This window comes from Anopheles coluzzii, chromosome 2 (genome assembly GCF_943734685.1).
Source record: "Anopheles coluzzii chromosome 2, AcolN3, whole genome shotgun sequence".
Classification (NCBI taxonomy): Eukaryota; Metazoa; Arthropoda; class Insecta; order Diptera; family Culicidae; genus Anopheles; species Anopheles coluzzii.
Genome location: NC_064670.1, coordinates 1,157,665 through 1,176,631, shown reverse-complemented (window position 1 = coordinate 1,176,631; position 18,967 = coordinate 1,157,665). Strand labels below are relative to the sequence as shown.

The window sequence follows — 18,967 nt, the reverse complement described above, 5'->3', positions numbered from 1 at the left end:
TTTTGTGGCGGATGGCAGCGTCGTCGTGGACAATAGGGGGGACCCTTCTGCATGGGCTCATTATCTCAGTTTCAGTTTTCTACATTTTCTTCAAAAATTTTATCCAATCTCACAGGAGAAAAGGGTTTACCGAAGGTGGCGTTTCGCGTTTTCGGGCCCCGCGCGGCAGGTGAACAGAGATAGAGCGCCGAGCGAGAAGAGCGAACAACGGCGGTGGTGGTGGCGACGGCGACACGTGGAACTTGCGCAACGGCGTCGGCGTCCGGCGAGTGCGGAAGCGTCGATGCGTAACGTCTCACGAAGGCGGCCGTTTGTGGTGGTGCTGGTGGTGGTGGTACTGGTGGGAAGCGTCGACCGTAGCACGCTTGTGGGAAGGTGAGCGAAGGCGATGCACTTGAAAAGAGCACACAGGCTGCTCGGTTGTTGCATGGTAGAGAAGGTTTGATGTTCGTGTTTTGTTCGAAAGGGTTCGATGCAAACGTTGAACATGATGGAAAGAACAGTATTGATTTCCACTGCTACAATTTTCACGTTTACATATTGAAACTTTGTCTCATTTTGCTGAAACTCTTACAAATGGCAAATATATTCGTATAAGATTCGTATCCAGTCGTTATTCTGCTCGAATAAGGCTTCCTCCCCAAGCAAGCCATCTGCTGCTCTCATCGGTTCGTCTTTTCCCTCGTTCGTTTCGCTCTCATTTCTTCGGCGCATCGTGTCCGGCCGTTTGCGGGCGGCGTTTCGTGGTGCGCTCGCTACAGCGGGTCGTGATGCCGTCCCCTTCCCCTTTCCACCCGACTGCGTTTCCGGACTGGCTGGCTGGCTGGCTGGTTGCTCGGTGCCCTACCGAATCCCCTGAGCCCCTGGTAGAATGGATAAAATTTTTGTTGAAATACCGGAAATTGAAATTCCGCCACAAGGGAAGCCGCCGCCGCCACAGCACGACGCCCGCTTCCATGCGCTAGAACCGTAGCGCCCTACGTGGTGTGTAGAATTTAAACCAACCGCCGTTACCATGGTAACTCTACAAAAAGCTCTCTAGGAGCCGGATCGGCAGCGTTCTTTGGCGGCTTTTCGCAGAAATGGAAGCAGAAGCTCTCGCCACCGGGATCGTGTGCTGTGGGCTCCTCCCTGCTTCTAGCCTAGAACACGCTGGGTTTCGCTAGCGTTATGCTTCTCGAACTCCTTCTAGCCTTGTCGTTCGTTTTCCCCCTGCCGAGAAAGAAACATGCCCGACACGACGACGAAGACACGACACACGCGCCCGCGGGGAAGCGCGTAGCCCAACCGGTTCGAGCCCAGCCTAAGCCCATCCGCGTGTGCGTATGCGGGAAAGCAACGGCAGCATAAACGAACCAGAGAACCGAGAGCCATCGAAAGGTAGACCACCGAGAACCTCGCCGCGAAGCAAGTTGAAGATGAACATTGGAAACACACACGGCAAGACAGGGAAGCAACAACACACAAAAAACAGATGCGCACAAGATGAGCGCGAAGAGAAGAACACGGGCGTTTGGTTGTCTCTCTATGTGTGTGTGTGTGTTTATGCCAAGTGTGAACCAGATACAGCGCCCGGCAGCTGGCGGCAGCATGCTCGGCGAGGCGTATCGACATCCGCGTCCGGGTGCGCATCCCATGCGGCATGCTCTCTTGTTACAATTTCAGAAAATGTGCAGCTGAAATAAACAACTCTCGCCATCTGTCGTTTCGTTCTGTTTTTCGTTTGCGCTTTTCTCAAAAAATAGCCAAGCGACGGGGCGGGGCGGGGCGAGGCCGCTTCTGGGCTGCGCTAGCCCCGGCTAATAGAAGAGTGTGCGTTGCGGTTTTCCTCAACCCGTACCGGGTTTGGCTCGAAAGCTTGGGCCAGACCTTCTGCGGAGGGTGAAAAACTGCAGAAACTACTTGCCCCATCAGATGGGCGTCCCGTTTCTAAAGCTCTTCCGGGGGGAGCCTAGTTTCCGATGGATAGTTTCCCTCCCCACACACACTCGCACACACGCGGCGAGGGATGCCATTTTCTGCTCTGCCCGATAGTTTCACTGCTAAGCAAGCATGCGATGGTGGGGGATCATCACGTCTCCAACATTCGGGTTGCATCGGAACTAGCTTGTGTGTGTGTGTGCATTTGTGTGGAACAACTAGTCTTTGCCAAATGCAACGCTATGGGGATGAGAAACTAGTTTTTGCGCGGGAACCAGCCAAAGAAAACAGCTGTTTAATCCGAAGAAGGTCGTCGCTGTGCGGACTGATACCAGGCAGGAGTTCCGAGCTAGAGAGAAAGAGATAGAGAAGCACTGGTCCTGGTGTGGGGGTTTTGCTAGCAAGAGTCGAAAAAGACCATTAAGCGATAATAAAAGGACTAGAGGAAGATGCTACACCGAAGGTAGCTTCATGTTTTTGGGAAATTATAGCTAAACAGTTGTAATAAAAATGTATATAAACAGTCGGCACACCCCTTGCACCATTCACCATGTCCACCAGGCCCGAGGAAGAAACCGTCATCTCAAAAAAAACACATAAAGCCACCCTTCCACATCGATGCGGGTGTGTTTGTGCTTGTTCGTGGTGGTTCACGAGTTGGAACGGTTTTATATGGGTTTTCATAAAAGTTTACTACCCATTTTTATGGCCCAAACGCACTGCTGTTACCCAAAAAACACCCATCATAAACTGTAACGTTTGATGAGCCTGGCCGTGCATGGGATGGGAGGGTCCGCGAACGATCGTAATGCCCAAGATCAACGCGTTCCTCCGAAGGGTAGGTCATGTGTCGAAGATGTCTCAAAAACTGCAGCCCTAAAATGATTCAAAACTGCATTGGAATAAAGTGGCGTCTGTCTGTCATAACAGACCACCCGGTCCATGCTTGCTGAATCGATCGTTTCTCCTGGCTGGCTGGCTGGCAAACACGCGCAGTACGAGGACTCTCTGGCGAAGCGACTACGAACGCCGTTTCTGTGCCGCTGTACATACAATAAAGCAACAACAAAACTCTCCTTCACCCCCCCTTGAAACCCGATGTGAGTGCGAGAGCGAGGGCAACAAGATCTCGGAATTTCGAGTGTGGGAAATTTTTTATCGATCCGCAACGATTCGGCCAGGAGTGAAGCACTGGCAGGAGCATTGCGCGTTGTGCCGCGTCGTGCCCAAGGATACAGCGGAGCGTAACGAGCGCAAACACACACCAACACACCGAGAGTGCGAGATAAATCGATCGAACTGAATAAAAAAAAACCGAACCTTTCCCTTTGGTCCGTTTCCCCCTTGTTTCTGGGACGACGAAAGTGGTTGATGGTTGGACCGGTTTTTTCAAACGCCAGCAAGGATATCGGCGTTGCCAGGGGTTTCCCTTACGCGGTCGGCATGAAGGCCGGCGACGAGGCTGCGCAAAGGATACACGCTAGGTAACAGCGTACTCCTCCCGTCGGTTGGCTTGAAATTTCACATTTGCATTCCACATTTCACTCGACCAGCCCGAGGCGGTTTCGGCTGAACTGAACAGTGTCTGGGTGATAAGATGCATGGGACAGGAAGAAGCAGAAGAGAACGCGCAGACAACGACGGCCACCGCATGCAGCATCCCAAGGGGCTCACTCCCATCCGGGGCTGTGTTGGTCCGGCGTGTGATTTTTTCGATAATTTATTCGAAATACTGCTTCTACCAGCATCCCAGGAGCGTGCGGAGGCTCCCGCCGCTCGGTGCACACGAAACGGCCGAAAATTCGAAAACCCGAATGCAGAATGCGACGAATTTAGAAGTGAAGCAGTGAAGAGATATCGGTGTACGATGCGACGTCTGGGCCGGTCCGAGGAGCAGACGAACGAGAAGAACCTAACAATGATGATGATGATGATGGTGTTGAACGGCTCTGTTGCATCTCGCCGTGTGTCCGAAGTGTTTCGAAGTGTTTGGGTTGTTTGATGCGTTTTGAGGCGATTCATGCACCTTACCCTGGGACTCTGGAAATGTAGAACAAACATCTTGATTGGTGCGTGTGTGTGTTTTGATGCAACGCAGTCTCACGCTGCTTGTTTTCCTCTTTTTTGCGATAGAACTGATATTATTCCACTACCGTGTGAGATCATCGATGCGTCGGTGAGCGTCAACGGATCAATAGCGCAATTATCGTTGCATGTCTAGCGGTGGTGGGATGATTCCATTTTTAATTACCCACGACTGCTCCCTGACTGCCTGGAGCCTGTTGGGGGGTCGAGATGCCCCTCCATATTATAAGATTCATAGGCGAGCGATAATGCCTCAGCAGTTGCCGTTTGAATCTCGTCCGGATCAGTTCGAAAAAAAAGTGTTAAAACGATGGTCCGCGTGCTAATCGTGTTTGTCGCCCTGCTGACCTTCGCCGGGGTAAAGTAGGCCATGGCGGGGCTTGCGCCGCGCTTGCTTTGATGGATTGATTGGGAACGGTTTACGCTTGTGCACTCTTTCAGCAGCCGTTTGCCGTCCGGGGGCAGCAGGAACTGTCCGATTTGCCGGAAGTGAAGGGCTACAAGCTGCACTGCATCGAGTCTAGCGGCATTACGGAGTCGTCCGCCAAGAAGCTCGCCGCTGGCGAGTCCATCAAAGAGCCCGATCAACCGACAAAGGTGACAACAGAACAGTTCACACCTTAACCATCCATTCGCACATGACCGTCTCACTTCATTACTCTCTCTCTCTCGCTCTCTCTCTCTTATCGCCTTCTTTCTCTCCCATTTGGCAGTGCTTTGTGCAATGCTTCTTCCAAAAGCTGCGCCTGATGGATGAGAAGGGCGTCGTGCTGAAGGACAAGCTGGAGGTGTTCCTCACCAAGCTGATGGACGCGGACAAGGCGAAGGATTACGTGCAGCAGTGTGACCTGCGGCGCACCAATCCGTGCGATACGGCCTACGCCGTGTACGATTGCTATTTGGGCAAGAAGGCGAAGCTGTTTTGAGTGCGCCCTCGATTGTGTGGATGTGTGTTTTTAAACAGTAAACAGTAAATTGGCACACCAAAACAGAAACCTGTTTTCTTGAACCGGGGGAGAGTGTTTCGTTCTTTTCTTTTCACTTTTGCTGCCGTCCGCCGCATTTCGCATGAGCCGAAAGTGAAAGTTTTGCTTCGTTGCGCAACGGCGCCTTGGTGTGGTGGAAAAAAACTGAGAAAATGATGTCGTTTTAAAGGGAGAAGCTTCTTCTAGCGTAGCTTCAATCGATTGGCTTTGCTTTGCACACTGAACAAATAGCTAAATGTATCATTCGTCCAGCTCGTTCACATCTCTACATCGTGTGTCGCGCTGTGGAACTATTTTCCACTGCAACTTTGCAATGAGCCCCAGCGACAATGTCTGTGTCTGCCTGTGTGTGTTTGTAGCGGCACCGCGGTGGCACTTCCATCACAATGAAGCTTCCACTTCCACACTGCACATTGCGTTGCATCGTTGCACCGTCGGCTCGAACCCAAGGCCAACCAGTCGACCGGTAATGGCAGAGTCGCGAGTGCATCGACGATGCACCGACGATGCAAGCGCTTCACAGCAGTGCATGCAGTACCCTCGCTCCCTCCCTTCTCGCCGTCTGTTGTGGGTCTCCATTGGTGGGGATTAAGCTCTTGGACAGAGGGGGGGGCACTGTGAGGCCGGTAGATGGAAAGCTGGAAGTTGTTCCCAGCCGCGCTGCCAGACGTTCCGAGGCCTGCTGAAGTGCATGTGTTCCTGGTACGAATTTTTATCTATGAAACTATTCCCAAACGCCTAGACGACGTCGGTCGGGGTGGTGCTAGTTGCCAAGTTGCCAAGAAAACCTTGTTTTTTTTCGATATTGTTTCGCATTAGGGCGGGGTGGAGAGATGGATCCCAATGGCATCCAATGGCAACGCCATGCGTAGACGAGAGCGCTAGCTAGATATACATTTTCCACCGCTTCCCCTATCTAGCTTAGCTTGCTGGGAAATCGCTCTACAGTTGCTGGGAAAATGCATCCCCCCAAAGTCGTCCGATGAGATGGGGCAGGAGGGGATAGTTTTCTAGCCAGCAACGAGCTCTCTGTGCGTGTGTGAGTGTGTTTGTGTGCCATTTTGCTAGCTAAGCGAACGACCGTTTTCTCCTACTATGGGCGAGGAAGATAGTTGGCAGCGAGTGAGCGAAAGGGAAGATTGACTTTTTGTTGTTGTTTTCTTTCTTTCGCCTGTTCGCTAGCTGCAGTGATGCATCGTTGCATCACGAAGATCGTTCCCCCCACTGTTGGCAATGTGCCGTGAAGTTCGAGCATCGCTACTGTGCGTGAGGAGGGGAGGGATGCTAAGGAGGGGAGTGTTAAGGTGATTTGTTTTGGTTTTATTGTGCAATGAACGTGGGGAAGTTGGACAAATGCCAAGGATTTCGTCTAGGAAAGGGTAGAAGTTGCTTAAATTTAACAAATTTTCATATAAAATCAGAAGTTGTTGTACTGTAAGTATTGTTTTTAAGGTAAAAATAAGCAAAAAATCCTGTTCCTATTATTTGAAGGAATTAAGCAATTCAGGCATAGTGAGTATATTTTTGTACATTTCCCCCTCTTTTTGGGGCGAAGGGAAAGCAGGGGGTTGGGGGGTTTAAAAAATGCAACTCTGAATCCTCCGCCAGTTGCTGCCAGTTTGGTAGTTTCTGCGCGCGTTTTAAAGTGGGAGAGCCACTCGATTCATCCAACGCCCCAACCCAGGGTGGTGGTACATTGTGAGATGAATGCATTGGGCGCGGTACCAATTGTTCGAAGCCCCAGACATCTCCGACACGGGGACACGGGGATCTCTCCTATTCGTTTGTTTCTTTCCCCCCATTGTTGCGTTTCCTCGTTTGGTGCTGTCCACTTTTTTAAGGAAGCAAGCTACCAGAAGCTCATAAAACGTAGCGGTCTGGGGAGGTAGCTGCTCGGTGGCGTAGGTTTGTGGGTTGTTTTTTTTTCTTTTGTTACTTTGCCTCCTCCTTCTTATCATCAACTGACCAGCAAACCGTATCAACGCAAGAAACGACGTCCGGCAACCCTTCTTTTTTGTCGCCTTTGTGTGTACTCTTCCAAGCATCTTCAGCTGGATGCAAGTCGAATGGGCCTGGGGTGGCAAATGGATGATAGACACGACCCTTTTTTTTTGGGTGGGTAATTTTGGAAGCGGCAGAGCTAGACATAGATTTGCAATGAGAGAAGAGAAGGACCAACAAGCAGTAAGAACCCTTTGCTTTTGTTGTGAAACTTCGGAGAAAGTATCAGCAGGTTTTTTTCTACTTTCCTACCGTAAAAAACACCTCCCCTTGCGCACGGCTTCGCCCAATTGTGGGGTGGAAAAGAGAAGCTGCTCGCTCGGGAGGATGGTTTGCGCGCAGCTACCACCCACAAAAGGGGTAAAGGGTTAAAAAAATCCAGCCCCCACGGATCTTCCAGCTATCAGGCGAACAAAACCACTCGCAAGGTACATCGAGCGACAGAGAGCGATGCTGATAAGGCAAGGGCCAGTCAGTCGGGGCAGCGCTGGTGTGTTTGTGTGTTGGGTGATGTGATCTGCTTTCTTGCATTCCCTTCGCACCGCCCATTGAATGGGAAGTTGGAGCTCGCGCAAAGAAAAATGAAACCAAACAGAAAGAAACATTTATGAATGTAACAATAAAAACCTGCTGAATATAACCTTAACATTGAACGAGAGTAGAGCCGAATGGAAAGGAATTGTTTTCAATCATTAGGCGCTTAATTATGTTCGATGTAGTGTCGTATTGATTAATGTGCATCAAAACTCTCTTTTAATTTAATTATAAACCACATTCATATTTAATATAGATTCTTAATTGCTCTTTTATTCTTTTTATAAATTCGCCTATCAATTGTCTATAAAAAATTGAAGAAACTAGCGCCACCTATTGTTCAGAATCGAAAGTATGTTGCGCCATCTGTATGTGATACCATAAACTACGTATAGCCTAAGACCAAAAAATAGATGCCGCTCGTTAGTTAAACACGATAGCGGCAGATGGCGCTACTGTCGATTTCATCCGCGTATTTAAATTTGAATAATTCGTTGGGGGCAGTATCATAATAATGGTTTAGAAATAACCTTTCGAGCGCAATGATTGCTAAAAAAGTAAAAAAAAAATAATAATTTCACGCAAGCAATCTCCAAGGAAAATCAATTACAACCAAGAACTTCGGATGTTAAACTGCAAATCAATGCATTTTGATAGGATCGAAGAATAACAACTGCATCATGTTTTGTTTTATATTATTCATTACAGATAATATTTTATTTTTCCTTTTATTGTATAGAAATTCATAAAGAAGACAATATAATTTATACTTCCATTACTGTACGCTGTACGTCGGTCTGCTTCTTCTTCTTCTTCGTCTTTCGCTACAACTTGTATGTATTTATGCGCTTTTTTCCGCGTCTTTGCTCGCATTTGCGGGCGTTATCCACCCGTTTGTCTACCGCGTTTGTTTTTTCCTTTTATCTTCAATGCAATAATGTATTACCATTACTTGTGTGTTTTGTGTGTTTTGTTTTAATAATATTAATCAATACAATATAATATAATGATATGATAATAAGTATTTACAATTTGCATTACCTTGTTTGCCTTCCCGTGTTCCCTCATCTCGTTCTCTTCCCTAGACATTTGTTTATTGTTTCGCTTTTATTTATGTTTGCTTGTTTGCTGTAGCTTTGTTTCTTTTTTTGTTTGCTGTTGTCGCTTGAGTTGTCTGTGCATGTGTGTGTGCTGTTGATGTGGATGTGCGTGTTGTGTGTTTTACCGTGGAATCGGAGTTTCAACTTCTTCAGCTGAACAGCAACTAACCCTAACCGACTCGACTGAATTACGAAACGAAAAAGAGTTTTGCATTCCTACATTCCAGCGGCTTTTGTTTCATTTATTTTCCCTTCCAGAAGCCGAATGAATCTCGATAAATTACTACGCTACCTTCGAAACACGCTGGTTAAGCGTACTTAATAATACATTAGTTTTATCCTTCATTTGCTTCCGACTCTTGACTATACCTTGGGCAAGTTTAAATTACTGTAAACTATGTTACTGCACAATTTTCGTGTTTTTTGTGTTATTTTCCCTTTTTGTGTTCCATCAAGGAAACTTTATGATTTGCTGGTTGGCTTGAGACATTTCTAAATACTCGATCTGGTTAATTTTGTGAAACAAACACCACGATCACCTTATCGCTGTGTGTATATGCGCTGATTTGAAACACAAACCAAAACTCACCGCCAACGTTCTTATGTACACGATCCGTCACATGCAGCAGATCGATCGCGCCCCAAAACGGTTAAAGTACCCCCTACCCAACAAAAATTCAACCGGAAACGAAACGAAACCTAACCGATTAAAACGAAAACAACAACCAGCCATCCTTGCTCCCTGCTTTCGTCGCGAGTCCTGCAAAGCCGGGAAGGGCTGACTTATTGGAAGGGACTTGTTGTCGTCGTTGTTGTTGTGCAAAAGATTCTGCTTTGTTCACCCTAAGAACTAATCAATAGAAGACTTACGGACAATAAGTTAACAAAATGTGTTTGCTTTTCTACTTTACATACTACAATGGGGGGGCATTTGTTTTTGTGCTGTTTTTATCAGCTTTTCACATTTTGTTGTTTGCTGTTTTGTTGTTTGCATAAAATTATTGTTTCCTTCCAATGGGTTTCTTCGTTCGCTCATAATATTGCATTTCGTTACCCTTTTTTCTCGTCCTCTTCAACCACTTTCCCCAGCTCACTTTTACGTATTCTTAATTTGCTTTTCTTTTATGTTTCGTCTCTTTCTTTTTCATTTTTTTTTTCATTCAATTTTATCATTACTTGTGTTTTACTTTCAATTTGTTTCGATTTACTTATGTATTAAAAAAAAGTTGAACCTTTTGCTAGCTATTCTTGTATGCCTTCCATTCGCCATTTTTCTTAACGCTTGCATGCTTTCTGCATTCCGGCGTTTCGAAACAATTTGTTAAACAGTTGCTTCACACGAACGTCCTTTAAGTATGCAAGAAAAGCAAGGATGTGTATCTGTGCGCTTATTTCGTTTAACAATAAACGCCACCAATACACGGTTGGGGATACACAATAAGGTAAAAACTAAAATCAGTTCCTCCGGGAGCATTGCCTGGACAAACCCAGGATCTCTATCGGCTTACGTACGGTTCTGAAATGTACACTGCTTACGAGCTACGTATTCATCCCCGCAAACATGTTAAAATGTGTATTTATCTCTGTATCTGTGTATCTCTTATTAAATGCGTAAACATTCAACCGATTTTGCTGATCGGTTCCGTTTGCTTTCGCTAAATTCGGGATATGCGTTTCATTGCTGCTGCTGCTCGGGGGTTGTGTTTTGTTACTCATTTCATCATCATTTACGTTAAAGATGGGAGGAGTTGGAGTGATTCAATTCATACAGTGGGGGGGGGGGGGGGGGGGGGCTCAACTGGAAGCAACGGGAAAAGGATGATCCAATGATCCAATGATCGCGTGTGGCTACGATCCATCTTTGTATGTACAGGGCAATGTACAACCTCCAAACCCACGCGTCGGGTGGCGAGGAAAGTAATTGTAAAGGAGAAAGGAAACACTTTAGCCTTTTAAAAACTTTTGTTGCCATTTTCCAGCCTTAGCCAGTTGTTGTGCTCGTTGTGTGTGTGTGTTTATGTGTGTAAAAGTGTTGCTTGCGCTATATTGTTAAATATATTTGGTATGAAATTTGAGATCGCTTCATCGATGCTAAAGGAGGAAAACAACAACACAACAAAACACGGCTACCTTTCCTACCCCTCCCGGTGTGTGGAATCGGGCAGTCACACGCAAGGGCGCGAAAATAAAACAATAACTAAAGGAGGAAGCAAAAAAACCTGATGTAAGCGTCTCCCCTCTACTAAGGAGTCGCTTCCCTCTGCTGGACTGATCGAATGCACAACGCAGCATCCTGCCGACAGCAAAACCGTACCTCAACACCGTCCTTACTACTCTGCAATGCTATCAATTACTTAGACTTTAACAATATATTTGGCCTTTTTTCAGTTTGTATTTGTGTACAAGTCCGTGTATAATGTGTGTGTTTGTGGTTGGGTGTGTGTGTGTGCATATGTTTGTTTAACTATAATCCCACTCGACGATCCCACCTGCCTGTGGGCGGGCTGAAGTTATGATTAATATAATTTACAAAACAAACAAATCGCCCTTTTCTTGTCGTGCGTGCGAGAATAGCGCACAAACAGGCGCATGGCGGAAGTTGATGAGCGCATAAGTGTGTAATTTTGTCTTAAAATATCTCACCCTCACTCGCTACTGATCGTCCTCGTCCTGCTCCAAAAAGGTTGGATAAATTTTGATTGATTCATATACTTAAATACGATTTGAGTTGTTTTGATTTGCTCCTTGGCCGTGTCCAACGCGATTTCGGGATTTGAATATGTTGCCTTTCCTTCTGTGTATGGTATGTAATGGTTTTGGTTTTGTTTTTGCATACATTGTTTTGTCTCGCTAAGTACGTTTATTAGAATTTTCTTTGCTTGACTCCATTCCCACCGCTGCGCCGTCCGTTTGTTGATATCTACAAGATTTGATTAAAAAAAACATATAAATGCATTTCACGAGCGTCGTCGCTCGGTTCGTTTCGTTCCATGCTCCCGCTCCGCTAGCGGAAGGCGGAGAGATTCCTTAACTCACGACTTAAGCCCTGCTGTTCGCTGGATCGCTGGATCTATAAACTATGTAAAAACATAAGCAAAGGAAAAGGAGTAACGTAAGCATAATAAAACCTAACCGATAAGCCGAAGCGCGCTTCGTTTCTTTGTATTCGTGCTATTCCGTACAATTAAACCATAGTTTCATTTAAATATTGAACGTGTCTTAACGTCTAACCGAGCCCGCCTGCTTTGTAGCTCTTTTTGTATTGCGCTGTTGCTAGCGATCTGCGCTTGCAATGGCTCAATGCCTTACATCTGGTTATTCATTTGTTTTTAAAACTTCACTTTTAACAGTCTTCTTACAGTGATAAAGAATAGCGAGAACAGGAAACAGAATTAAAAAAAAAAACAGGGGAATACATTTGCTTTACAAGAACATATGCTATGTACAAGTGTTGGGAGGTTTGAAAGAATATTTGCGATCGTACCCCGTGCGATCGTATCACGCTTGTTGCGATCGATGTTGCGATATGGTCGAAACAAAATAGAGCGAAAGGTAGAGCATTGAAAGGAAAACAGAAGGTTTAGAACAATCACATACAGCGCCAGCTGACGCTGTCTACTTTCTCTTGGTTTTGTTTGCTACATTTGTCGCCTCTCTCGCCCGCTCGCCCCGCTCGGGAGTGACACTTTTCGTTTGTCCAACGTCCATTTTGGATGCGTCCATTTTTGATTGCACTGATACCTGGGCTACCAGCGTCCTGTATCACCACTGCCACACACACACATGCACACGCCTGCACTGTCCCACAGATGCGGTTTAGAACCGCGTTGAACGGGGGATGGAGTTGGGTTTTAGTACGCATCCCATCGATCGCTGTGGTTGTCGTCGAGGATTTCCTTCTTGACGGTGACGGACGAACCGGCGGGACTGGTGGCACCCGATCGGTTGCCGTTGCTTTCCTGCGCCGCATCCGACGCATCTTCCGCCGGTCGTAACGCGTCCGAGGGTGCCTCCGATTCCGACTCGGGATCGTGCGCGGTTCGGGGTCGCTCCTCGTCCAGCTTTCCTTCCGACCCGTACGAGGAGTGTTTGGAATGGGTCGACTTGACGTCATCCTCCTCGTGTTCGGCGTCGCTCGACGGGTCGTCGGGGCTTTGGGAAGGCACGGTCGCACCGGCACCGGTGGCCGCCGCCACGGCGGCAGCGGCGGCCGCTGCCATGGCCGCGGCAAAGCGCTGCTGCACCGAGGGCACACCGTCCGGCGGCTGCAGAACGCACACCCCGTTGATGATGGCATCGGCGGCATCTTTCTTGGCGGCGACGGAGGAGGGAATGTTGGAGACTGCCGTGGCGGCGGACGCCGGCTTTTTGTCCGGATCCTGCCACTCCGGGTTGACCCACTGGGGGGCGGCTGGCTTGCGGCGGCTGATCCGCGACATGGCCTGCAGGCTGGCGAGCGACAAGGACGTCCTGAGATCGTCCTCGTCGCCGCCCCGCTTGCTGCTGCTGTCCATCGATTCCGAATCGCTCAGGTGCCCGCTGCCGGCTTCCTCTTCGTTCTCGGCGTCATCCTCGTAGTCGTCGTCGCCCTCGCGCTTGAGCGTCGATGGCATGGACAGGTCGAGGCCGCTCATCTGCTCGCTGATGCTCTTGTTGAGTGCCGCCAGGTCGGCCTCACTGCCCGGCATGAATCCACGCCCGATCAGTGCGGCCAGATTGGTGGCCGGTGCGGTGGCGGCGAAGTAGGGCGGGTAGGGGAGCGGCATGCCGCTCAGTCCCAGCCGCTCCTTCTGGATCTCCATCAGCCGCTGGCCGAGCAGGACGCGGAACTGCACCGGATCGAAGGGTGCTCCGGTTTGGTTTTCACGCGACGGGATCGGTTCCGAGGGCTGACCGTGCGGGACCTGCTGCTTCAGGCGCATCCGGTGGTTGTGGAACCAGTTGGTGATGGTGCGGGTGGAGAGGCCGAGCTCGCTGGCCAGGAATTCGATTGTCTGCACGTTGGGGTAAGGATCGAGGGCGAACGCGAGTCGCAGCGCTTCCTTCTGCTCTTCGGAGAACAGTACGCGCTGCTTCTTGTTGGGTGGAGCCGTTTGCGACCCGACCGATCCCGGGCCGGGCGAGTTGGAGTGATAGAACTCGGACGTGTCGTTGCTCGAGGTGTCGCTGCTATTGTCCTGTCCTCCAGGGCCGGTCGATCGACGCCGCTTGCTGGCTTCGCGCCGCTCGTTCTTCAGTACTTGCAGTCGCTCGACGTTGTTGGCGTCGCTCAGCCACAGCTGCATGCGAATGAACGGCTCGCGGCCCTTGATGCTCAGCATGTGCCAGGGCTTCGGTTTGGACAGCAGCTCGGAAACGGATCCTTGCGACAGCCCGAGCACGGCCTCGCCGAAGATCTTCTGGCCGATGTTGTTCGCCAACAGTGCCTCCTTGATCTTGGTCGTGATCACCTGCGTGTCGAGATCTTGCGTGAGCGCCGCCATCTCGTACACCGTCGGGGAGATGTGCTGGTGGAGCGAGCCGCGCATCGAGTTGGGTGCGCCCGGCTGGGCCGCGTGCTGACCCACGGAAGCGGGCGGACCTTGCGGGACGGGCGAGTGGATCGGCATCATGATGGAGGACTTCTTGTCTGGCGCGCCGGCATGGCCCTGCAGAGCGATGGCATGCTGGGGAGGAATGCCCGGAGGCGTCAGGAGCATCGTCTGGGGCGAGGCCTGCTGAGGTCGCTGCTGTGCGGAGGAGTTCTGCGAGCCGCCCATGGCACCGAGCGGCGATGGCTGCGAGGAGGAGGAGGAGGAGGAGGGCGGTTGTTGGGCAGAGTGGCGCTGGACTTCCTGCACCTGGGCCGCGTGATGGGCGGCGGCTGCGGCAGCAGCTGCAGCGGCCAGTTGATGCTGATGCTGGGCGGCAGCGGCGGCTTGGGCAGCCTGTGCGTTGGGCAGTTGCTGCTGCATTTGCGAGATCTGCAGCTGGAGCAGCGTTTTCTGCTGATCCTGCTGCAGCTTGCTGATCGAGTCGCTCAGCATCTTCGGCATCGTCGGGGGCATTTGCTTCGGCAGGTGCATGCCGGGCAGCTGGGGCGTACCGCTGTAGTTGCCCGTGCGCATCAGCTTCTCCGGCGCGATCTTGTACTGGCTGGCGACTAGCTTGTGCACCGCGTTCTCGTCCTCCAGGAACATCTTCATGCGGATGAACGGTTCGCGGCCCTTCTGGGTGAGCATGTGCCAGGGCTTCGGACGGGCGAGCAGATCGCTGACCGAACCCTGCGACAGCCCGAGCACGGACTCGCCGAACAGCCGCTGGCTGATGGAGTACTGCGAGAGGGACTCCTTGACGCGCCGCACGATGTCCTCCGTGTTGAGGTTGTTGTACAGATCGAACTGTTGCTGCGTGATGGGCGGCAGGATGGCTTTCAGCGGGCGCTGCTGCGTCGTGTGATGTGGCGTGACGGGCGGCTGCGTGATGAGCGAGTTGGTGATCGATGCCATCCGTTGCAGCGGACTGGCCGCCACGGAGAAGTCGTCCGTGGGCGTGATTGTCGGGGGCAGGATGCTGTTACCGATGGGGCTCGGGGCCGCCGAGGAGGCCGTCGTGGTGGGCGTACACATGCCCGACGGTTCCGAGGGCTTTGGTTTGACCAGGCTGAAGGCGCTGTGCTTCATGCTGTCGTCCAGCTCCTTCTGGCTCATGTCGGCATCGGACTCGGCATCGGATATGGTACCGTTCAGCTTGGAGGCGGACGATTGCTTCTCTTTTGGCAGGGATAGGTCTTGCACGGCGCCACCGTTCAGCCCGGTCGCGGCATGCTGCGATGGCTGCGAAGGAGTCGACGGCTGTCCGGATGGGGTGGAAGGTTGCGACGGTTGTTGTGGCTGTTGCTGCTGCTGCTGCTGCTGCTGCTGCTGCTGGTGCTGGAGTGCCAAGAAGTTGGGAAGGTTGGAAATGTTGGGCATACCGGGCAGGCCGGCCGAAGCGTTCTGCTGCAGTTTGGCCAGCTCCCGATGGTAGGCCTCGAACGCTAGCCGCAGGTTGTCGTCCTGTGGGCGATCCACGGGAGGCATCGCACCGCTGAGGAAATGTGGAAACAGAAGACTAACGATCAGTTATAGCAAAATCCAATCCCACCCAGCATGCATCAGTTGGGTGCATCTGCTTAGCCGCCGGCGGTTATACTTACTTGGGGAAGTCTCGCGGGCTGCGCATCAGCTTGGAGAACTCTTCCTGGTAGATCTTGGCGATCTTGTCCTGCGAGATGTCGTCGTTGTCGTACTTCTTGGGCCGTCCGGTGCTTCCGAGCCGTCCGCCGAGATAATCTTTGGAGAAGGGCGAATGGACGTCGCGATTGTGCGGCGACTTGGAGTCGTTGTCGCTGTGCTGCGTCGAGTCGTCCAGTCCGCTCAGATGAAGCTGCTGCAGTTGGTGCTGCTGGAGCTGCATCTGTTCCCGCATCTGCTGCTGGTGGTGGGCCTGCTGCTGTGGAGTCGGCGGCTCGCCACGCTTCATCATCGACGCTTCGGACAGGATTTGCTGCATGCGGTCGTCGCTGAGATCACCGTCCGGCCGACCGTAGGATGGCATTCCCGGTTCTGCACCTGCAATTAGTATACATCTGTCATATAAACCAGCGACATTGGGCCAGCCCGTGGCATGGCTGCGGACGAGGATGAAACCAAATCTGAACAACTCCCCAGTGGGTATCCTTCGTTGCGAGTGATGGCGAGGAAATCAAAATGGCAGGAGAAACTACAACAACGCACAATCAGTGACCGGAGATGGGCGTCACCTCGCGCGATGGTGCACGTCTTTGCGCATATATGTTTTGCCACCTCTACCCACCGCTCGAGGGTCAATTTCAGACGGCATGAAGAAGATGGATAAAAATATTGCTCTTCAAAATCTACATTTTATACGAACGTGTATCATCATCATCATCGTGTTCATCGTCGTTGACGTCGTCATCGGTTAAAAGGGAACAGCGCAGCACAAAGTACATCAGAAGAAGCCCTTGAGGCTTGCCTTTTTGGGCCGGGGAGGACGACGGAAAAGGACTCAGGGAAAGAAGACAGATCGCACATATGCACATCGGCACACCGAGCATTATCGTCCAATGGCGTGACGGGAATGGAGCAAAAGGGAAACAAAACGCACGAAGGGCATCGTCGGATTTCTCCGAAGGCTTCCAGTGCGCCTGTCCTCCTCCGATTGGAGCGACGAAAGGGCGGACATCGAAAAGGCACCGCCAACCCGGGACTGGAAGCACCGGGGAGAAACCGTGCCCACGGTCGGCGGCAGTCTATCTCCAGCTCCCAATCTATATTTATTCGTTCGTTCAGCTTTTATAAAATTTATATCAAACGACTCCATCCATATCTTCCCCACCATCAACCGGGGGGAAGGGAACGGAGGGGGTGGAGGCCCGTTTCTTGTTCCGTTTTTGCCATTTCGCGATTCTCTTGCGATTCGAGTTTTTATTTCCTCTGCCTTTGAAGCTCCCATCATCGTTATGCTCTCGGGGGCGCGCTCGGGTTGAGATGAGACGTGCGATTATGATGGCAGACGGCAGCAGAAGAAGCGATTAAACAGTGCAACACACACACATACAGAAAAGCAGCACTGCACGTAGTTTCGCGATGCGTTCGTGGTTCGAAATGAGCGCAGAAAACGTGCGGAACTAATTGGCATTTTTAATCGCGACCATAACCTGCATCCTTCTTTGGGATGCAATTTTCAACCCGAAAGGACCGGATGGCATTAAAGCGATCCCATTCGCCCTCAGCGATGACTTTGATCGATTTTCACCGATCGGCGCGTTTGGCGCAACGCGGCCATTTTGCGCCTCGAAAGCATTGTAGTAAGGTGAGTGAGTGTTGTGTGGTGGTGGTGGGTACTTAAACGGTAGGGTTGTAATTTTTCTAACCTCACTTTATTTGACAGCTCGGGAGTAGACAGTGCTGCGCGTGCTGTATATGTCCTCGGTGGGCGCGTGGGCACGGCGAGGGTCATGGCCCCGATAGGGTGTGTGTGTGTGTGTGTGTGTGGAGTTTATTTTCGTCCCCATTGGCCTCTGTGTCAAGCAAAGACAAGCAAAACAAAAAAAAAACCCTCCGAGATGGGGATCATAAAAGCGAATACCTATAAATCACATGTCTCGTAAAAAGTCGATTCCTCCCCGAGAGCGGTTTTGTTTTACACCCGTGCTGTGAGTGTGTTTGTGATGACTGGCGGTCGTCGATGTCATTTTGCAACAGGGCGCAAAACACCCGAAACCCGAAGCATCTTAACGATCTGTGACGCTGCAGTGTGCGTTTGTCCTTGATCAAACGCCCAATTCCGCGAAGTGACAACGATAGTTGCCCACCACAAGGGGGGCACCGGGTGGCGGTCTGGTTCCATTCGAAGAATCAATCAACCCGCAGGCACGGAGCTCGGGCTTCTTCGGGGCTTTGGGGATCCCATCAAATTAGTCATTAGCGCACGCAGAGGGCAAAACGACCGAGGCGCCGAGGGCCCGGGCGCACGTAATTGGCCAACAGCACGCAAATCCCAAACGCGCGGCCCAGCGTCGTCTGTCATTAAACGGAAGTCAGCAGAAGCATCAGCAGCAGCAGCAGCAGCAGTAGCACTCACAAATCGAGAGCCAGAAATCTCAAAGGCTCGCCCGATTCGCCCGATTGATGAAGTCTTGTGCGCCGGGACGCCGGTGCCATCAAACGGAAGACGAAGGCAGGATATGGGTTTGCTTGTAATCGCTTGCCTCCTTGGACCGCTCTTCCGGTAGATGGCATTCAGTGAAGGAGTCGTTTCCGATGAGACTCGTTCACTGTCTGCTGGGTATACCCGTCTAATGCTGCTGCTGCTGGGTCTGCGAGAGCAATGGCTGAGTAATTACAGCGAAATGTGTCTGTCATTTGTATTTATGTGTCGCTCTTTTCTGTTCTGCCACCCAACCGATATCGTCAGAGATCCGGGGGAAAAGAAAAGAGGGCAACAACAGAACAGAAATCATTCCCTGTAGAGCCAAAAACAAAAACTGTCGGTTCCGAAGGTTTTGCGGTGCAGTTTTGTAAGAGATTCGTAGCAAAAAGAGAGCGAAAAAAAGGGATTTCGTCTGTTTTTTTCCATTTGCATCTCGATAGGGAGCAGCGCCCGTGCCATAGCTTTGAAACCCTTCGATTCTGTGTGTGTCTGATGGTGGAAATGTGCCTTGTGCCCCGCGGTGTTGATGTAATATTTTTGATTGATTATGAATCTCTTTTCAATTTCGCTGCCGGGAAGGGCAGATGGCAGACAGCAAAACCCTTCGCAGATTGCAAGTAAGGGTAAATGCAGTTACGGGAGTGT

The 18,967-nt window shown here is 50.7% G+C and overlaps 2 protein-coding genes across 8 annotated transcripts in view; one reads left to right on the top strand and one right to left on the bottom strand.

Moving 5' to 3' along the window:
- Positions 1-4,246: 4,246 nt before the first annotated feature.
- Positions 4,247-5,014, top strand: LOC120952804 (general odorant-binding protein 56a-like). 2 transcript variants are annotated; one of them, XM_040372322.2, is made up of 3 exons: positions 4,247-4,363; positions 4,450-4,602; positions 4,719-5,014. In XM_040372322.2, exons 1-3 carry the CDS (start codon positions 4,316-4,318, stop codon positions 4,929-4,931), a joined length of 414 nt encoding a protein of 137 aa, XP_040228256.2. In that variant the 5' UTR covers positions 4,247-4,315; the 3' UTR covers positions 4,932-5,014. The 2 variants fall into 2 exon arrangements, with proteins under 2 accessions (XP_040228256.2, XP_040228255.2); XM_040372321.2 differs by having other exon boundaries at positions 4,248-4,363; positions 4,447-4,602.
- Positions 5,015-10,980: 5,966 nt separating this feature from the next.
- Positions 10,981-18,967, bottom strand: part of LOC120951862 (homeobox protein cut) — a 166,739-nt gene continuing 158,752 nt past the window's right edge. For 5 of the 6 annotated variants that reach the window (XM_040370835.2, XM_040370837.2, XM_040370838.2 and 2 more), the window contains 2 exons: positions 15,804-16,218; positions 10,981-15,718 (listed from right to left, as the gene is read on the bottom strand). In XM_040370835.2, the coding sequence (XP_040226769.2) occupies positions 12,478-15,718; positions 15,804-16,218 (3,656 nt within the window). In that variant the 3' untranslated portion in view covers positions 10,981-12,477. The remainder of the gene's footprint in view (positions 15,719-15,803; positions 16,219-18,967) is intronic. The other variant, XM_049605674.1, reaches the window with a different exon arrangement.